This window comes from Boleophthalmus pectinirostris, unplaced genomic scaffold (assembly GCF_026225935.1).
Source record: "Boleophthalmus pectinirostris isolate CB_2022bp ecotype Guang Dong unplaced genomic scaffold, ASM2622593v1 HiC_scaffold_4, whole genome shotgun sequence".
NCBI lineage: Eukaryota > Metazoa > Chordata > Actinopteri > Gobiiformes > Gobiidae > Boleophthalmus > Boleophthalmus pectinirostris.
In genome coordinates, this window is record NW_026571353.1 from 18,090,529 (window position 1) to 18,103,935 (window position 13,407).

At 38.0% G+C, this 13,407-nt stretch overlaps 6 protein-coding genes and 1 non-coding gene across 9 annotated transcripts; 4 read left to right on the plus strand and 3 right to left on the minus strand.

The window, feature by feature from the left end:
• Window positions 1-316: 316 nt before the first annotated feature.
• Window positions 317-4,164, plus strand: usp30 (ubiquitin specific peptidase 30). Of its 2 annotated transcripts, none has more exons than XM_020935493.2 (13): window positions 317-421; window positions 1,045-1,154; window positions 1,238-1,405; window positions 2,145-2,248; window positions 2,317-2,415; window positions 2,683-2,728; window positions 2,810-2,904; window positions 2,979-3,038; window positions 3,106-3,192; window positions 3,263-3,334; window positions 3,398-3,623; window positions 3,702-3,810; window positions 3,905-4,164. In XM_020935493.2, the coding sequence occupies exons 1-13, from the start codon at window positions 351-353 to the stop codon at window positions 4,146-4,148; spliced, it is 1,491 nt and encodes a 496-aa protein (XP_020791152.1). In that variant the 5' UTR covers window positions 317-350; the 3' UTR covers window positions 4,149-4,164. The 2 variants fall into 2 exon arrangements, with proteins under 2 accessions (XP_020791152.1, XP_055017411.1); XM_055161436.1 differs by lacking the exon at window positions 317-421 and adding an exon at window positions 449-664.
• A 683-nt stretch (window positions 4,165-4,847) lies between these two features.
• On the minus strand, window positions 4,848-6,605 carry alkbh2 (alkB homolog 2, alpha-ketoglutarate dependent dioxygenase). Its single transcript, XM_020935350.2, has 4 exons — window positions 6,475-6,605; window positions 5,652-5,901; window positions 5,349-5,547; window positions 4,848-5,274 (listed from the first exon to the last, which is right to left on the minus strand). Exons 2-4 carry the CDS (start codon window positions 5,809-5,811, stop codon window positions 4,956-4,958), a joined length of 678 nt encoding a protein of 225 aa, XP_020791009.2. The 5' UTR covers window positions 5,812-5,901; window positions 6,475-6,605; the 3' UTR covers window positions 4,848-4,955.
• On the plus strand, window positions 6,059-8,674 carry LOC110169854 (uracil-DNA glycosylase). The gene is made up of 7 exons (XM_055161438.1): window positions 6,059-6,200; window positions 6,512-6,709; window positions 7,524-7,619; window positions 7,744-7,841; window positions 7,928-8,016; window positions 8,090-8,268; window positions 8,345-8,674. Exons 1-7 carry the CDS (start codon window positions 6,102-6,104, stop codon window positions 8,483-8,485), a joined length of 900 nt encoding a protein of 299 aa, XP_055017413.1. The 5' UTR covers window positions 6,059-6,101; the 3' UTR covers window positions 8,486-8,674.
• A 443-nt stretch (window positions 8,675-9,117) lies between these two features.
• Window positions 9,118-10,815, plus strand: pxmp2 (peroxisomal membrane protein 2). 2 transcript variants are annotated; one of them, XM_020935442.2, is made up of 5 exons: window positions 9,118-9,318; window positions 9,620-9,742; window positions 10,143-10,305; window positions 10,489-10,608; window positions 10,683-10,815. In XM_020935442.2, exons 1-5 carry the CDS (start codon window positions 9,209-9,211, stop codon window positions 10,749-10,751), a joined length of 585 nt encoding a protein of 194 aa, XP_020791101.1. In that variant the 5' UTR covers window positions 9,118-9,208; the 3' UTR covers window positions 10,752-10,815. The 2 variants fall into 2 exon arrangements, with proteins under 2 accessions (XP_020791101.1, XP_055017415.1); XM_055161440.1 differs by having other exon boundaries at window positions 9,158-9,318; window positions 10,031-10,305.
• A 180-nt stretch (window positions 10,816-10,995) lies between these two features.
• On the minus strand, window positions 10,996-11,862 carry isg15 (ISG15 ubiquitin like modifier). Its single transcript, XM_020935445.2, has 2 exons — window positions 11,716-11,862; window positions 10,996-11,643 (listed from the first exon to the last, which is right to left on the minus strand). The coding sequence occupies exon 2, from the start codon at window positions 11,632-11,634 to the stop codon at window positions 11,167-11,169; it is 468 nt and encodes a 155-aa protein (XP_020791104.1). The 5' UTR covers window positions 11,635-11,643; window positions 11,716-11,862; the 3' UTR covers window positions 10,996-11,166.
• Window positions 11,863-11,983: 121 nt separating this feature from the next.
• gatc (glutamyl-tRNA amidotransferase subunit C) lies at window positions 11,984-13,074 on the minus strand. The gene is made up of 5 exons (XM_020935444.2): window positions 12,782-13,074; window positions 12,659-12,709; window positions 12,400-12,569; window positions 12,192-12,295; window positions 11,984-12,096 (listed from the first exon to the last, which is right to left on the minus strand). Exons 1-5 carry the CDS (start codon window positions 12,920-12,922, stop codon window positions 12,035-12,037), a joined length of 528 nt encoding a protein of 175 aa, XP_020791103.1. The 5' UTR covers window positions 12,923-13,074; the 3' UTR covers window positions 11,984-12,034.
• Window positions 13,075-13,314: 240 nt separating this feature from the next.
• On the plus strand, window positions 13,315-13,387 carry trnak-uuu (transfer RNA lysine (anticodon UUU)). The gene has a single exon. It is a non-coding gene; the product is annotated as a tRNA-Lys (tRNA).
• Window positions 13,388-13,407: the final 20 nt, after the last annotated feature.

The following is a 13,407-nucleotide window of genomic DNA, read 5'->3' on the forward strand; positions in this document are numbered from 1 at the left end:
CCCATCATAATATTGGACAGGACCAATGGATCATAAATTACGTTATTCTCACTCTTTCATTAAAACATAATTCGTTATTATATTATGTCTATGAAAACCTATTTTAACAGCCTACTGTTTCAAACTTATTCAAACACAGACAATATATTAATCATCTACATGTACGTTTTGGGATGAACACTGTATTTTTATTTGGAAATCGCACAACAAAGTATGGGCTGACTGCACACTGGCATAGAAATAAGTGGTGTTTTATATGACGTTTTATTTACAAATACACAGAGGGTCCGTTTCGTAATTCTTCCGCCTGGAAACACATTGCTGTAAAAGAGTTCCGCTGTAAAAGTAGTATGGCGTGGTGTAGACCCAAGAGCTCAGATAAGCTTATTGGGCAGTTTCTTGGCACTGGATACGTGGTCAGGTAAATACCGTCCTTGGCAGACACACTTAAAAGCTGATTTGAAGTGCTCTTGGGTGAAGGGGTCACGGGGCCGAAGTACTGTGCTACAATCTGACCAACCAAACGCACGTCTTGTTTTGCGTTTAACTTTAAACCACTTAATCTTAATAATTCATGTTTATCAGTGATTTTAATATACTTGGTGAATAATACTTTTTCGTTTTGATAGAGGCTATATATTTTAAAGAATGATCGATTATTTGGGTAAGTTTATCCATTTTGCTAGCTAACAATGGCTTCTGCTAGCATGTTTGTTTAAATCTGTTTTTTAGGAAATGTTACTTGTGTTTGTAGTAGCAGTAATCAATAAAGGCGTATTTATTGTTAATCCAGATCCTTTGGTCAAATATAGTATAGCGCATCAGGTCCTGTGTACACGACAGACAACACAATTCAACACATGACAATGATACGTTCTGACTGCCATTTGTGTATTTGTATACTTAAAACAGTATATGACACTCTTGCGCACACACATTATGTAATTTTGTTTTATTTTGGGAATGCATTTATAATAGTTGGAATACTAATTAGACAACCGGCTCTTTAGAACTCATTTATTTTAAACTTCTGATTTGTTCCAGAAACAAGATGATCAAACATTGTGGCGTAATTGGGGGGATAGCTGCTGCAATTGCAGCTGGAGTTTATGTGCTGTGGGGTCCAATAACGGAGAAAAGGAAGCGAAAGAGAGGTAAGCTAAACATTGTAAATACAATATATACAAGCACTATTCTGTTTTGATGCATGTCAATTGTTTGTTTTGTTTCCTCATAGGAATGGTTCCAGGTCTTTTGAACTTAGGGAACACATGCTTTTTGAACTCTTTGCTTCAAGGTTTAGCAGCATGTCCCTCCTTTGTCATATGGCTTGAGAGATTTTCCCAGTCAACTCTGTCATCCAGGGAAACCCCACTATCCGAAACTCTTCTTAAACTTCTCAAAGGTATAAATTGCAGGTATCTTAAAAGTGCACTATGCAACTCTTCTGGTAGTAGTAACTAGGCAGTGGCCCACCTAGTTGTTTCCATGTAGACTGCTTTTTCTGGAATATATGGACATTATGGCATTAAAGTGTATAATAATCCCCCATGGGGGTAATTTGTTCTCATTTCCATTTTCCCCATCCTTCAGTGCCACTGGGAAGGTTTGTAATAATGCATTATGCCAAAGAGCGATGATGCGCAATTTGATTCGTAAAGTTGATAAAACTTTATTTTATTTCTTTAAAGTTAGGCGACACCATCAAAAATGTCACTTTTCTTGGCTTGACCCTTACCCTTCGCCAATGCTGTTGTCGTCAAGTAAACGTCATAAAGAAATAAGTATTGCCAAAGATCAGTCTCTCCCTTTGTGTTTATGAAGATGTCCACCTATGTCTTCAATAAGAAAACCAAATCAAAAATGGAGACTGATGGGAGCCCTATTTGTCAGTTTTTGTTACCAAATTTGAAATAATTGCCCAGGGACCCATCTCCAGACCTTGTGCTCATTTTGGTCAGCACTACTGTAGCTAGAGGATTTCGCCTCTTATGCATGGATTATCCCTCTTGTATAAGCATTTGTGAATTTTCTGTAAGCGGGCTTGCATCTCCTGACCAGCTCTGACCAGAAAAAATACATCGTGCAGATAAAGTGTTATATATAACAAGTCTATTACCATTGCTGTTATATATACACTGCAGCTCTGTCCGGTGATGAGCCCAGCGAGGAAGACATACTTGATGCTGGGTGCGTCCTGGATGTACTTAGATTGTACCGCTGGCACATCAGTTCATTTGAAGAGCAGGTGAGCTTGTATTTATCAAATTGTCACTTCAAAAACTCATCTTGCTATTTCTGTTTCAATGGTCATAGGATGCCCATGAACTTTTTCATGTTCTTACATCATCTCTGGAGGAGGAGCGGGATCGTGAACCCAAAGTTACTCACTTGTTTGATATGCAGTCTCTTGAGGTAAGTTATCTTTCAACTACATAGATGTTTCTTGGTGTTTTAGACAACATACTAATTGTTCCCATTCCAAAGTTCTACATTTTGCAATTCCCAAAGTCTCAATTAACAATTCATACTCTATTCAGAAAATAAAGTGAGAAAATTAGATCTCACACTTTAGATGTAGACACATAGATGTAGATATTTGTACCACAGTGGTTCTGAAAGAAGGCATTCTCAAAAATTGGTTGATGACATGAAAACATTACCATATACCTTTCTTTTTAGTTTTTGTCTCAAGAGGAGGAAAAAAATATGGCATGTAGGAGTCGAGGTAAAAAGGTTATTTAAAGTACCATTTTAATAACAATAACCAATAAAAAATACTTATGCTACTTTTTTTCTCTTCCCATAGCTCCGCTACATCCAATACCCAGTACTTGGAAATTTCAGCATCCTTTTCATGGACGTTTAACAAGCAACATGTCATGCAAGCGATGTGAACACCAAGTATGTCTGACTGAAATTCACATTTCATTATTTGCTGCTTTATGTAAAGTTTTTTTTTTTTTTTTTTTTTTTAGAGCCCTGTGAGATATGACTCATTTGACAGTCTTTCCTTGTCTATACCTTTACCTCAGTGGGTAAGTATCTATAACTATCTCTATAGAGCAAGAGTATGTTCATTCATGAAATGTGTTTTGTCCTTAGGGTCGTCCAGTTTCTTTAGACCAGTGTCTCCAACACTTTATATCATCAGAAACCATCAAAGAGGTGGAATGTGAAAACTGCACAAAGGTGAAATCTTGATTCTCAGTATTATTTGTAGTTAATGCTCAAAACATATAATTAACTGTTATTTTTACAGCTTCAACAAGGAACATTAGAGGTTTTACATAGTCAAAGAACAACATTTGTCAAACAGCTTAAATTAGGAAAGGTGAGTTTTATTATAACATACATGAGTTCATAATTGTTGCATATTTACATATTTTTTCTCCAGTTGCCCCAGTGCCTTTGTATCCATTTACAAAGACTTACATGGTCAAATGAAGGCAGTCCTATCAAGAGACAGGAACATGTCCAATTTTCTGAGTTCTTATCTATGGACCACTACAAACACAGTACTTCAAAACAAAGGGCTGTGCCTGTCAAATGTTCCCCAACACCCCTGAAAACTGCTAGTTTGGAAGAGGATTCAGTAGTTAAACCTACTGCTAATGGCGCCGGTATGAGGCCTATGCCATTCATATGAGATCATTTTAGTGCTCATTTCTGGTGTAAATAACTTGTACTTGATTTAATAGAAAAAGAGCACCATAACAACAACAAACCCTTTTCAAATGGAAACTGTTCATCCTTATTTCACTATTCTGCTGGTGTGAGACCCCAGCTTAGCATTTCGTGTGATTTAGGGTAAGATATAGTAACTTTTTGATAATTTTACTTTTTGCCCATACAATATATTATAATATTTTTTTAGAGTAAAATGTATTATTTTTGTTCACAGTTCTGCAGAGTATTTATTCCAACTCACAGCGGTATTGGTTCACCATGGAGACATGCATTCGGGACATTTCATCACGTATCGTCGCAGCCCTGCCTCAGTTTGCACTTCCTCACCCTTCAGCTCTCAATGGCTCTGGGTCTCCGATGACTCTGTACGCAAAGCAAGCCTACATGAGGTTCTGTCTTCAAATGCGTACATGCTCTTCTATGAAAGGGTACGAAGACTATCCTTGGGATTGCATTAAAGGAATTAACCTTGTACTAGCAACTCATTTTTGCCTTTCCATTTTTACTTTGAATTGGTTAATTGCAAGTGCAAAACTGGGAATGAAAGCCATCGCTGAGGCCATTTACTGCACCTTATGAACACTTGTGCTTCTTACTAGTGGGAACTGCTCTAAAGATTATGAACAATGCAGGAACATTTGAACAAAGTCGTAGTATGTCCCATGAATGGTAATATTCTGGTTTGGTAATATAGTTTTTCAGATTTGGTTATTTTTTTGTAGAAACGTTTCTATCCTGACATTTTAGTGGCACAGATGTGAACTGATGTGAAGATGTGAATCATTGTTTATGAACTAAAGCAGGAATTAAATAAAATAATAAATAAATTGCCTAAAATATTCCCAGTAAGGAATGATCAGTCAAAAAACTTTTAATGAAGTTATCACATTTTATTGAAAGGTTTTGTTGCACCAAAAATAAACAATTTTAAAATAACATTTTAAGTGAACAAAATACAAATTTATAATAACATGTTGTCAAAATTACTGTCCTGTGAATGTAGTGGTTTTCCTAACAGTGTCAAGTTCAACATTAGAACATCTTCTGGTACAACCAATTTACACAATTTTTATACATGGTGATTGTGTGTGTATAGTTGTAAAATAGAAAATATGGATAATGTAAATATTGTTTTCAGATAATAAACTGAAATAATCCACTAAACAGCCCTTGTTTGCGAAGACTGTCAGATTGGCTCTCCAATAATTTTTCATTGTATAAATTACAATTCACAATTTCTCTACACATATTTTTTTTTATATAATTTAGGTGATACACTTTTTACCACTCATCAAAATCCGTCTAAATGTGAGATTAATACGTGGCGTCGTCACTTTCTTGCGTATGGGTAAACAGTGATACCAAAATGTGTTTGTTGGTGGGTTCATGAGCAGTAAGCTGCCGTGAGCAAGCTCCAACTTCACGGGGTCAATGTGTAGGTGGTTGTGTTTTCCTCTTGCATCTCTATGTCTGAAAATAAAGTCCCGTGCAGCTCCTAAAGATACAGAGGCAATTGGAGAGAGAGGATCCAACTCCTTCTCATCATCTCTGTGTTCCCCCATGTGGTCCAAACCATCTTTATACCTGATTGACAGAAAACTTAATTTAAAAAAAAAAAAAAAAAAAAAAAAAAACAGATTATGATTTGCCCATGTTACCTGTTCACCAAGACAAAGTTGAAAATCTGTCCAGTAGTTTTAGTGACCACTTCCCTGATATGTTCCAAAGTTGGGGTCCAGGGGCAAGCTAAACGTTTAACCCCAGAGTAGGTGTAAGCAAGGCCAGTATCTCCATACGTCGCCTGTTTTCTTGGGATGTTGTAAACTTTCCCAAATACATGAACTTGTGCTTCTTCCCCTACCATAAAAGAATACAATGTCATCAAAAAGACATACATTTTTAATCATACAGACATTTACAAACATTAATAATTTACCATAGACTGTGTCTACGTAATTTACCTGTTGCATACACTATTTCCTCCTCCAGCTTTCTGAAGAGGGCATCAGCTTCCTCTTTGGGGAATAGAAGAGCATAATCACAGTCAAGTTCCTCTGATTCAATTTTCTGCCATGGAACGGGATTTGAAAATTCTGCCAAATCTGTCTTCGTCATCAACATCCTCTTCCTTCACTTCATCCTCTTCAACTTTGAGTTTCTTTGTTGTATTAGTATTCACAGAAGATCTTTTTGTTTCTTGCATGCCCACCCCTAGATGCAGGATATATTTATATTTATATTAGTCTATGCAATAGAGCCATGATGAAGTGCGCTTGAACGCTACTCAGCTCATTAACATATCCCAGCTTCCGTTTCATCGACTCTCTGGCGCGAAATCACCCACACTGCATTTATCGTTTAGGATTTATTTTACTTGCAAATTGGTATTTTAGTGAAGAGGTCTAGACGAAATGATTGGACAGAAGACCATAAACTCATTTTTCTCACCTGTGTCTAAGAAAAGAACTTCTAAAGACCTCAGTGCAACTGCAGAAGAGGCCAAAGAAGCGGTGGGTCTAGTAGTAACAGATCATAGTAAATTTTGCAAAGGAACGTCTTGCCTTCTTGAGAGCATTTGATGTAAAGTTACCGTTTAACGATAGGGTAATTGTTTTATATTGCCACGTTAGGTATAAACAAGCGGTCTCGCGTCTGAATGATTTTGGTATGTGAGGCTGTCCGAGCTGCATTCAACAGCGCCACTGTTTTGTTGCACACTCAGCTAGACTAGGGAATGTTTCTTGCATACAGGCGTTGTTTGTCTCCTGTGTCTTATTCACTGACCTTTTCTTCCACTCTGTACACCAAAATAATGTCAAAGAAGCGAAAATTCGTGGCGACGGAGTCAGAGCCAGCACTTTCTAGCTCGCCTGGACCTGTTCTCTCCCCGGAGCAGTTGGAAAGAATCGCCCGCAACAAAAAAGCTGCGCTGGAGAAACGTTCCTCCGGTGTCTCAGGATTCGGGGAAAGCTGGAGAAAGAGTCTGTCTGCGGAGTTTGGAAAGCCTTACTTTAAACAGGTGAGGTGCTTCCTGTCCGCAGAAGTTACTGTCTGTTCTTGGTGGATGCGCTGTGACCTGTTATTATGTAAGAAAGAGTAAGAAAGCTTTCAAAAATCTTCGTGCGCATAGAATAGAAATCGGTGCGTATTTGGGAAATCCGTGCGTATTTGGCTGTAGTTGCGCATAAAATAAATATTTGTTTTACTCGAATGGGTCCAGCCGTACATAAAATATATTGTGTGTATTTTATCCATCAATTACAATCACGAAATGAAAATTTACGATTACGCTTTCATCAGTACAAATACGAATTCACAGATGGGACTTTACTGTCAAAAATACGGCATCACTTCAGACATTATTTATCGAGCAGAAGAAACATCGATCAAGATCAAGACTGAGTATGCTTAAGTTTGTAGCAGAGGGTAAAAACAGTAATGGCACAACAAGAAGCTACAACAGCAGAGCGTACAACAGCAACAAGTGGGTTAATTAAAATTTATTTTAAAAATGTCTTGTCTTGCCACATTGAATTCGGGAATCGAACGCTGCTGTGTAATTATGTAGAAATCCCTCCTCTGAACACGAAATTGCACCTATATCTTAGATAACATAGTGGTAGCCAGTTGGCGAACATCAGACGTAACGTTATCCCAGGGCTAATAAGGAAATATCAAGGTTCTCTGTATGTTTAAATTAAAACATTCGCGGCTACAGCCACAGCGAGCAGTCAGCCAAATATGCACGGATTTCCCAAATACGCACCGATTTCTATTCTTTGCACACGAATATTTTTGAAAGCTTTCTTACTCCATATGCTATCTTGTTGCAGTTAATGGCATTTGTGTCGGAGGAGAGGAAACGTCATACAATTTACCCACCTGCAGAAGAGGTGTTTGCGTGGACCCAGATGTGTGCTATTGAAGATGTAAGTTACAACTGTCCCAGTTATTTGTAATTAATGAAACTTCATATTTCTATGTTGCAATAAATCCGTTGTTTTTTTTTTTGTAACTATGCTAGTGTAAAGAAGACTTGTGTAATTATTCCAGGTGAAAGTGGTGATTCTTGGCCAAGACCCCTACCATGGTCCAAACCAAGCCCATGGATTGTGCTTCAGTGTGAAGAGGCCAGTGCCACCTCCTCCAAGGTTTATAATACTTTAAAATGCTTCCAGTGATGTAACCTATTGCATACTATCCCAATAGAACCACATATATTGATTTTATTTTCTAGTCTGGAGAACATGTACAAAGAACTAACATCTGATATTGATGGCTTTACACACCCTGGGCATGGAGATCTAACTGGATGGGCCAAGCAAGGTAATTTCTTTATGTTCGTCTTTATTTTTTTAACGTGTGTGTGTGAATTTTTTGTTTTTCTATGTGAACATAGGAGTGCTGTTGCTCAATGCTGTATTGACTGTCCGGGCACACCAAGCCAACTCGCACAAAGACAAAGGCTGGGAGACCTTCACAGATGCAGTGGTTCAGTCGCTCAGCAAAAATCTCAGTGGTGTCGTCTTCATGTTGTGGGGATCATATGCACAGAAAAAGGGTGCAGCTATTGACCGGGTAGGTGTAGAATAGCTGCATATCTAAACATGAATGCTGTTTATCACATTTATGGTTTTAATTTAATGCTTTATAGAAACTGCATCATATCCTCAAGGCTGTACATCCTTCCCCCCTGTCGGCACATCGGGGATTCTTTGGCTGCAAACACTTTTCAAAAGCCAATGAGTTGTTGATGGAATCTGGAAAGTTGCCTATTGACTGGAAAGCACTTTGAACACTAATATAACAGCTATAATTACTACTGGCAAACACCCCTTTATAAGCTTGTTAACAATGTTTATCCTGTTTCTATATTTTACTTCACCCCAAACTGTTTGATCTTTATTCAAATCAAAATAACACTTAACTTGTTCATTGTAACTCTGTTTAAATTTGTGTCATTAAAGTTTTTATAGTTTGCTTCTTTACTTTGTAAACTTGCTTCAGTCTGAACAACAAATGATTCTTGATTGTAGCTCCAGATCGGAGAAGAGGTAACCAGATGGTATTTATCATTGGATAATCGTTGGTTCCTTTTAGTTTGACCTTGTCATACAGTACATCACATATTTTTAACCTTTTATAGTGATACTAGTTGGTCCTTTCTGCTATTGGGACAGATGCTGTGTTTGATTTGGAATAATATTGCCTGATTTCTATATGAACTTTTGTGAGAGTGTGTTTCCCCTAAAACCTTGTTTAAAATCTTGCAGTGGTATTCACAGGGTAACTATAACAACAACTGATTGATTTACATTTGCAGAACACTTAGTTTAATTTTTCTTTGTGTAATTATGTGCTTTGTCTGAAAACATAAGCATGTCCCTTTAAGACATGGGTTGAATCGGGGCGTGGTTTCTCAATCTGACAGTGACGCTAACAGGAAAAGTTGCACACCACCATGGGTTTGGTTTGATTTGTACAGTGAGTAAGTAAGTATAGCTGAAGCTTGTGTACAATGCCTGTCCAAAGTGTGCCTGTTCGGGATGCATCCGTTCATTTCAGTCTTCTTCAGCAGTATCTCATGCTCCTCAAGAAGTATCCCATACTCACAAAATCTGTAACGAGGTAGGCAACGTCGCTCTGGGTCAAGTTTAGTCCACCCTTCATCTAACATCCACAAGGCTTCCCGTCACATCGTTTAACTCAAGTGATAGTAAAATAACGCTAAGTTGTACAAAGCAAATGCAGTGACATTCTGTTTTTATTTATTATCTGGTTTGCAGCGACCCTCACTGCTCCTCCAGTCTTGTCCAATCAGAGGCTCTCTATAATCCCTCCCCTTAGGATTTATTCACCCTCACAAATTTGGCATGTGTGTATGGTAGTAGCTGTTTACTTGTCTGCTTTTGATCTTGTGACATTTCAGTGCCATCCTATCAGCATTAGGAAATCTTTTATCGCAAGTTTTGGAGGCAAAAAAAAAGGCCAAACAGGGAGCAGCAGCCAAAGAGATTGACAGAGGTGGGGCAGCCCGCTATGCCATATTTGGGTGAGAGCCACGCACATTGTTCAATACACAACATTATAACATTGTTGAATGAATGATTAAAATTATTTTAACACTGAGCTAGGATTTATTTTCTATGTAGGGAAAGTGATCCTCTGCCATCCATTGTAGTGGGCAACTACAGTTCACTGTTTGGACATGGGATTAATCATGATTCATGAATAAGCTAAAATTGTGTGTGTGTTTGTTAACATAATAACAACTCTAAATTTTGATATTTTGACATCTCCACTGTTGTATTAACCTGTTGTGCATGTTTTGGTTTGATAGGGGAAAACCAGAGCTCCCAGCCTGAGGAAATGGAAACTAACCACCAACAGTACCTTTACCTGCTCAGGAATCAAACTCATACTGAACTCATTTTTATTTTTATTCATTTTAGGTTGCTCTTCACTGGGCCTCTGAGCCATTACTTTTACCAGCTGATGGAGGTCTGGATGCCCACCACTGACCGTTACTGCCTTGTCAAGCGTCTGCTCTTGGATAGACTGTTTTTTGCCCCTGCCTTCCTTCTTCTCTTCTACTTTGTTATAACTGTCCTAGAGGTACATAATAAGGAATTATTTAATGTTGAATAGTAATGTCCAACTGGATAGCTGATATTTTGTTATAAGTTGGGTATTAATACAACAAAATTACTATAAAACACAGGTTCTCTTTTACAGTTTCAATGATTGCATCCAGTAATCACCTAATTAGTCTTGTGTGATTTTGACAATATATCCTAGGCTAGAGGGTGGAGTGACTTTGAGAGAAAAATGAAAAGTAGTTACTGGACTGCTTTAAAAATGAACTGGAAAGTCTGGACTCCCTTTCAGTTTGTGAACGTCAACTTTGTGCCTGTGCAGGTGACCCATTTATATTCCCATCATTGTTGTGATTGTTGTGATTTTTGGATAACAACTCTACTCTTTGCTTTCAGTTCAGGGTGCTGTTTGCCAACGTCATTGCCTTCTTTTGGTATGCCTATCTTGCATCAGTTAGGAAATGAAGCCATCACTGTCAACAACACCACACCACACACTTTTCTAATTTTAATAAAATGTGTACCTGAACCTTTTTGCTTCTCTAACACTCAAAAGATCATGTAATCTTATAGACATATCTAAAATACTAAATTTCCGAGCCAAATTTTGTATTCTGTGCCCTGTTTATTTGTATGTGATAAGTGGTTTATGACACACTTGATGAGCTCTTAAATGTATAGGGAGTGAGCAGAATGAGTACAGAAAGAATTCTTACATATAATAACTTTATTTAGTCAAAGAGAATAAACACAGATTATAGTCACAAATGTAGCTATATAGCAAAATGAATCTACAATAAATGAATCAGGAACAAGTGAAATATTATAAATTATCAATGAGAGGTTAAATAAAATCATTCTAAATAAGTGGGGAGAGTCCTTAACCTCCTCGCAGGCGCAGAGTCAGGTATATGGTCCCAAGTGCTTCGACGCCGTAGTCTGTAAGTCTGCCGTTCATCATTTCTTTGCCCTCGTAGATGAGCCTCTGCTGGTCCACAGGGACCTTCTCTCTGGAGAACACTTTACTTTTGAAGCTTTGCACGGTCTCATCCGGGTCGATGTCATAGGTGCTGGTCAGACCCTTTTCGTTCTTCAGAAATACTTGGACAGTTGTTGGTTCGACCACCAGAAGGGACACATTTGAGCCAGGCGCTAATCCATAATAACTCAGTGGTCTGGAGTTATCTTGGAGGATTCTGACCTGCCCGTTGCTGATGGTGAGCTTCTGGCACTGCGGGGCGACATTCAAATGTCTCTGAATGAGGCGCTTCAAGGAAGCCACAGTGTCCCCGGGGTTCACCGTCAGCTTGACAGAATTCCCATTTAGCATTTTGACCGTGATATCCATCAGGACAAGCTTAAATACAAAAGACATATTTATAGCTATACCTTAAATAAATTAAATGCAATCTGCTCTTCTTAAACTTACCTTGTATAATTCTATCAGGATTAACAAATGCTTTTCAATGGTGAGGGTGCTGAGTGTGAGGGTGCTGAGAACTCAGAATTTTTATACACAGCTCAGCTGTTAGGACACACCCACGGTAAGATTCGTTTTCCCACTTAGGAGACTGACTTCATAGGTTTCACTTTCTGTTCTCCCTAAGTGATTCTGTTATTGTTTTGTTTTATTCAGACAAAAGCAGCACTTGTGTAATATAGTGTAGATGGTAAATGTGATGAGTCATGAGCACAGATTAACTAATGTACAGTTTTATTCACATGTATAGTTTGTTACAAATAAATAATTAGAATTCAGAGTCTTTGAGAATGGCAGCCCTCTCCTCTCTTTTTGGTAAAGGAATGTTTCCTGTAGGAATAAAATAAAAGGATTGAGTTGATTCACAATTTTATTACAATTTAAACTGAGTTTAAATATGGTAAGTTTACAGGCTTGGGACTCACCAGGGGGTGCTACAAAATACTCCTCTATTGTGTTTTTGGAAAGCTCAAGCAGCTTGTCAGCAGAGTTACCCTCTGTTACCACATCACTTCTCAAAAATAATACCCTAAAAATATTATAATGACTTTAATTAATTATACATGTACATCTAATGTAGGCGATAGAGATTTCTGGCAAAACATGAAAATACTCAGTGTTCTACAAGCCTACCTGTCTTCCTGAACAGAATACATAGGCTCAACTCCTGATGTGTCTACAACATGAAGCTGGTCAGCAAATCTAATAGCTTTCTCTAAACAGGACAGTCCCTGTTTAGTTCGGAAATCAACCAAGGCCAGTCTCTCCAGTTTGTCCACAAGATCAAGTGGGACAGTAGAAGGCTGTAATTATATTTGAAAAAAAAAAATTATACACTACAATCAATAACCAGGACAGACGCTGAACAATATAAAGGCTTATTCATATTTACGGGTGGCAGCTGGCCCTCCAAAACGGGTTCCCACGTGGGAACTTGGGGTACCTAAAACATATTATTAGACTGGATAGAATATGAAAATGTTTTTACATTGTCATTTAACAATTTTATCTTTACCTTGGATAGTCTGTTGTCTCCCCGTGAACTGTAAGAATAGGCGAAAATTATGCTGTGAGTTTTCTTTGAGTGCTTCAGGTAACAGTTTATAAAACGTGCGTAAATTAAAGGTCGAGTTAGCCAAGATGTTCGGAGTCGCATTTTGGTACATCACATGAATTCACTAATCTCTAAACTGATTGGTTTTATATTTAAACATAACAACACAAATGTGCTACTTAAAGTTTAGCAGTTCAGCTGTTAGCTCTTTCGTTAGCATTTGGCGCATGAGGAGGGAAGAACTCAAGAAAATTATGTTCAAACACTTCCTGGTTTGTTTTTGCCATTTGCAAAACTATGGATGGCGAAGACACCCAACAGTAGTAACATTTTTACACCTGTTCTATTTATTTATGTATATATATTTGTCGTGTTAACAACAAAAGGTTGCATTTATTAGTTACTCCTCTAGTAACTATAATAATACGTTTCACGTCATATGTCATACGGTGCTTTACTATTTGAACTGCAAATGCTTTTCTTATCGTATGAGCGCCCGGATAGCTCAGTCGGTAGAGCATCAGACTTTTAATCTGAGGGTCCAGGGTTCAAGTCCCTGTTCGGGCGACGTTTTTCCCCCTGATCTT

What these genes read in the sequence shown, in the direction of transcription:
- usp30 (XM_020935493.2), top strand. Translation starts at nt 351, where the DNA reads ATGGCGTGGTGTAGACCCAAGAGCTCAGATAAGCTTATTGGGCAGTTT. An exon ending in TCTTCTTAAACTTCTCAAAG is followed by an intron (nt 1,406 to 2,144) that starts GTATAAATTGCA and finishes TATACACTGCAG; the next exon opens with CTCTGTCCGGTGATGAGCCC. An exon ending in AACAGCTTAAATTAGGAAAG is followed by an intron (nt 3,335 to 3,397) that starts GTGAGTTTTATT and finishes TTTTTTCTCCAG; the next exon opens with TTGCCCCAGTGCCTTTGTAT.
- alkbh2 (XM_020935350.2), bottom strand. Translation starts at nt 5,811, where the DNA reads ATGTTGATGACGAAGACAGATTTGGCAGAATTTTCAAATCCCGTTCCA. An exon ending in GGAAATAGTGTATGCAACAG is followed by an intron (nt 5,548 to 5,651) that starts GTAAATTACGTA and finishes CTTTTATGGTAG; the next exon opens with GGGAAGAAGCACAAGTTCAT. An exon ending in AACTTTGTCTTGGTGAACAG is followed by an intron (nt 5,275 to 5,348) that starts GTAACATGGGCA and finishes TCTGTCAATCAG; the next exon opens with GTATAAAGATGGTTTGGACC.
- LOC110169854 (XM_055161438.1), top strand. Translation starts at nt 6,102, where the DNA reads ATGATTGGACAGAAGACCATAAACTCATTTTTCTCACCTGTGTCTAAG. An exon ending in CCAGTGCCACCTCCTCCAAG is followed by an intron (nt 7,842 to 7,927) that starts GTTTATAATACT and finishes TTTATTTTCTAG; the next exon opens with TCTGGAGAACATGTACAAAG. An exon ending in AGGGTGCAGCTATTGACCGG is followed by an intron (nt 8,269 to 8,344) that starts GTAGGTGTAGAA and finishes AATGCTTTATAG; the next exon opens with AAACTGCATCATATCCTCAA.
- pxmp2 (XM_020935442.2), top strand. Translation starts at nt 9,209, where the DNA reads ATGCCTGTCCAAAGTGTGCCTGTTCGGGATGCATCCGTTCATTTCAGT. An exon ending in GCCCGCTATGCCATATTTGG is followed by an intron (nt 9,743 to 10,142) that starts GTGAGAGCCACG and finishes TATTCATTTTAG; the next exon opens with GTTGCTCTTCACTGGGCCTC. An exon ending in TCAACTTTGTGCCTGTGCAG is followed by an intron (nt 10,609 to 10,682) that starts GTGACCCATTTA and finishes CTTTGCTTTCAG; the next exon opens with TTCAGGGTGCTGTTTGCCAA.
- isg15 (XM_020935445.2), bottom strand. Translation starts at nt 11,634, where the DNA reads ATGGATATCACGGTCAAAATGCTAAATGGGAATTCTGTCAAGCTGACG.
- gatc (XM_020935444.2), bottom strand. Translation starts at nt 12,922, where the DNA reads ATGCGACTCCGAACATCTTGGCTAACTCGACCTTTAATTTACGCACGT. An exon ending in GAGACAACAGACTATCCAAG is followed by an intron (nt 12,710 to 12,781) that starts GTAAAGATAAAA and finishes AATATGTTTTAG; the next exon opens with GTACCCCAAGTTCCCACGTG. An exon ending in TGGAGGGCCAGCTGCCACCC is followed by an intron (nt 12,570 to 12,658) that starts GTAAATATGAAT and finishes ATATAATTACAG; the next exon opens with CCTTCTACTGTCCCACTTGA.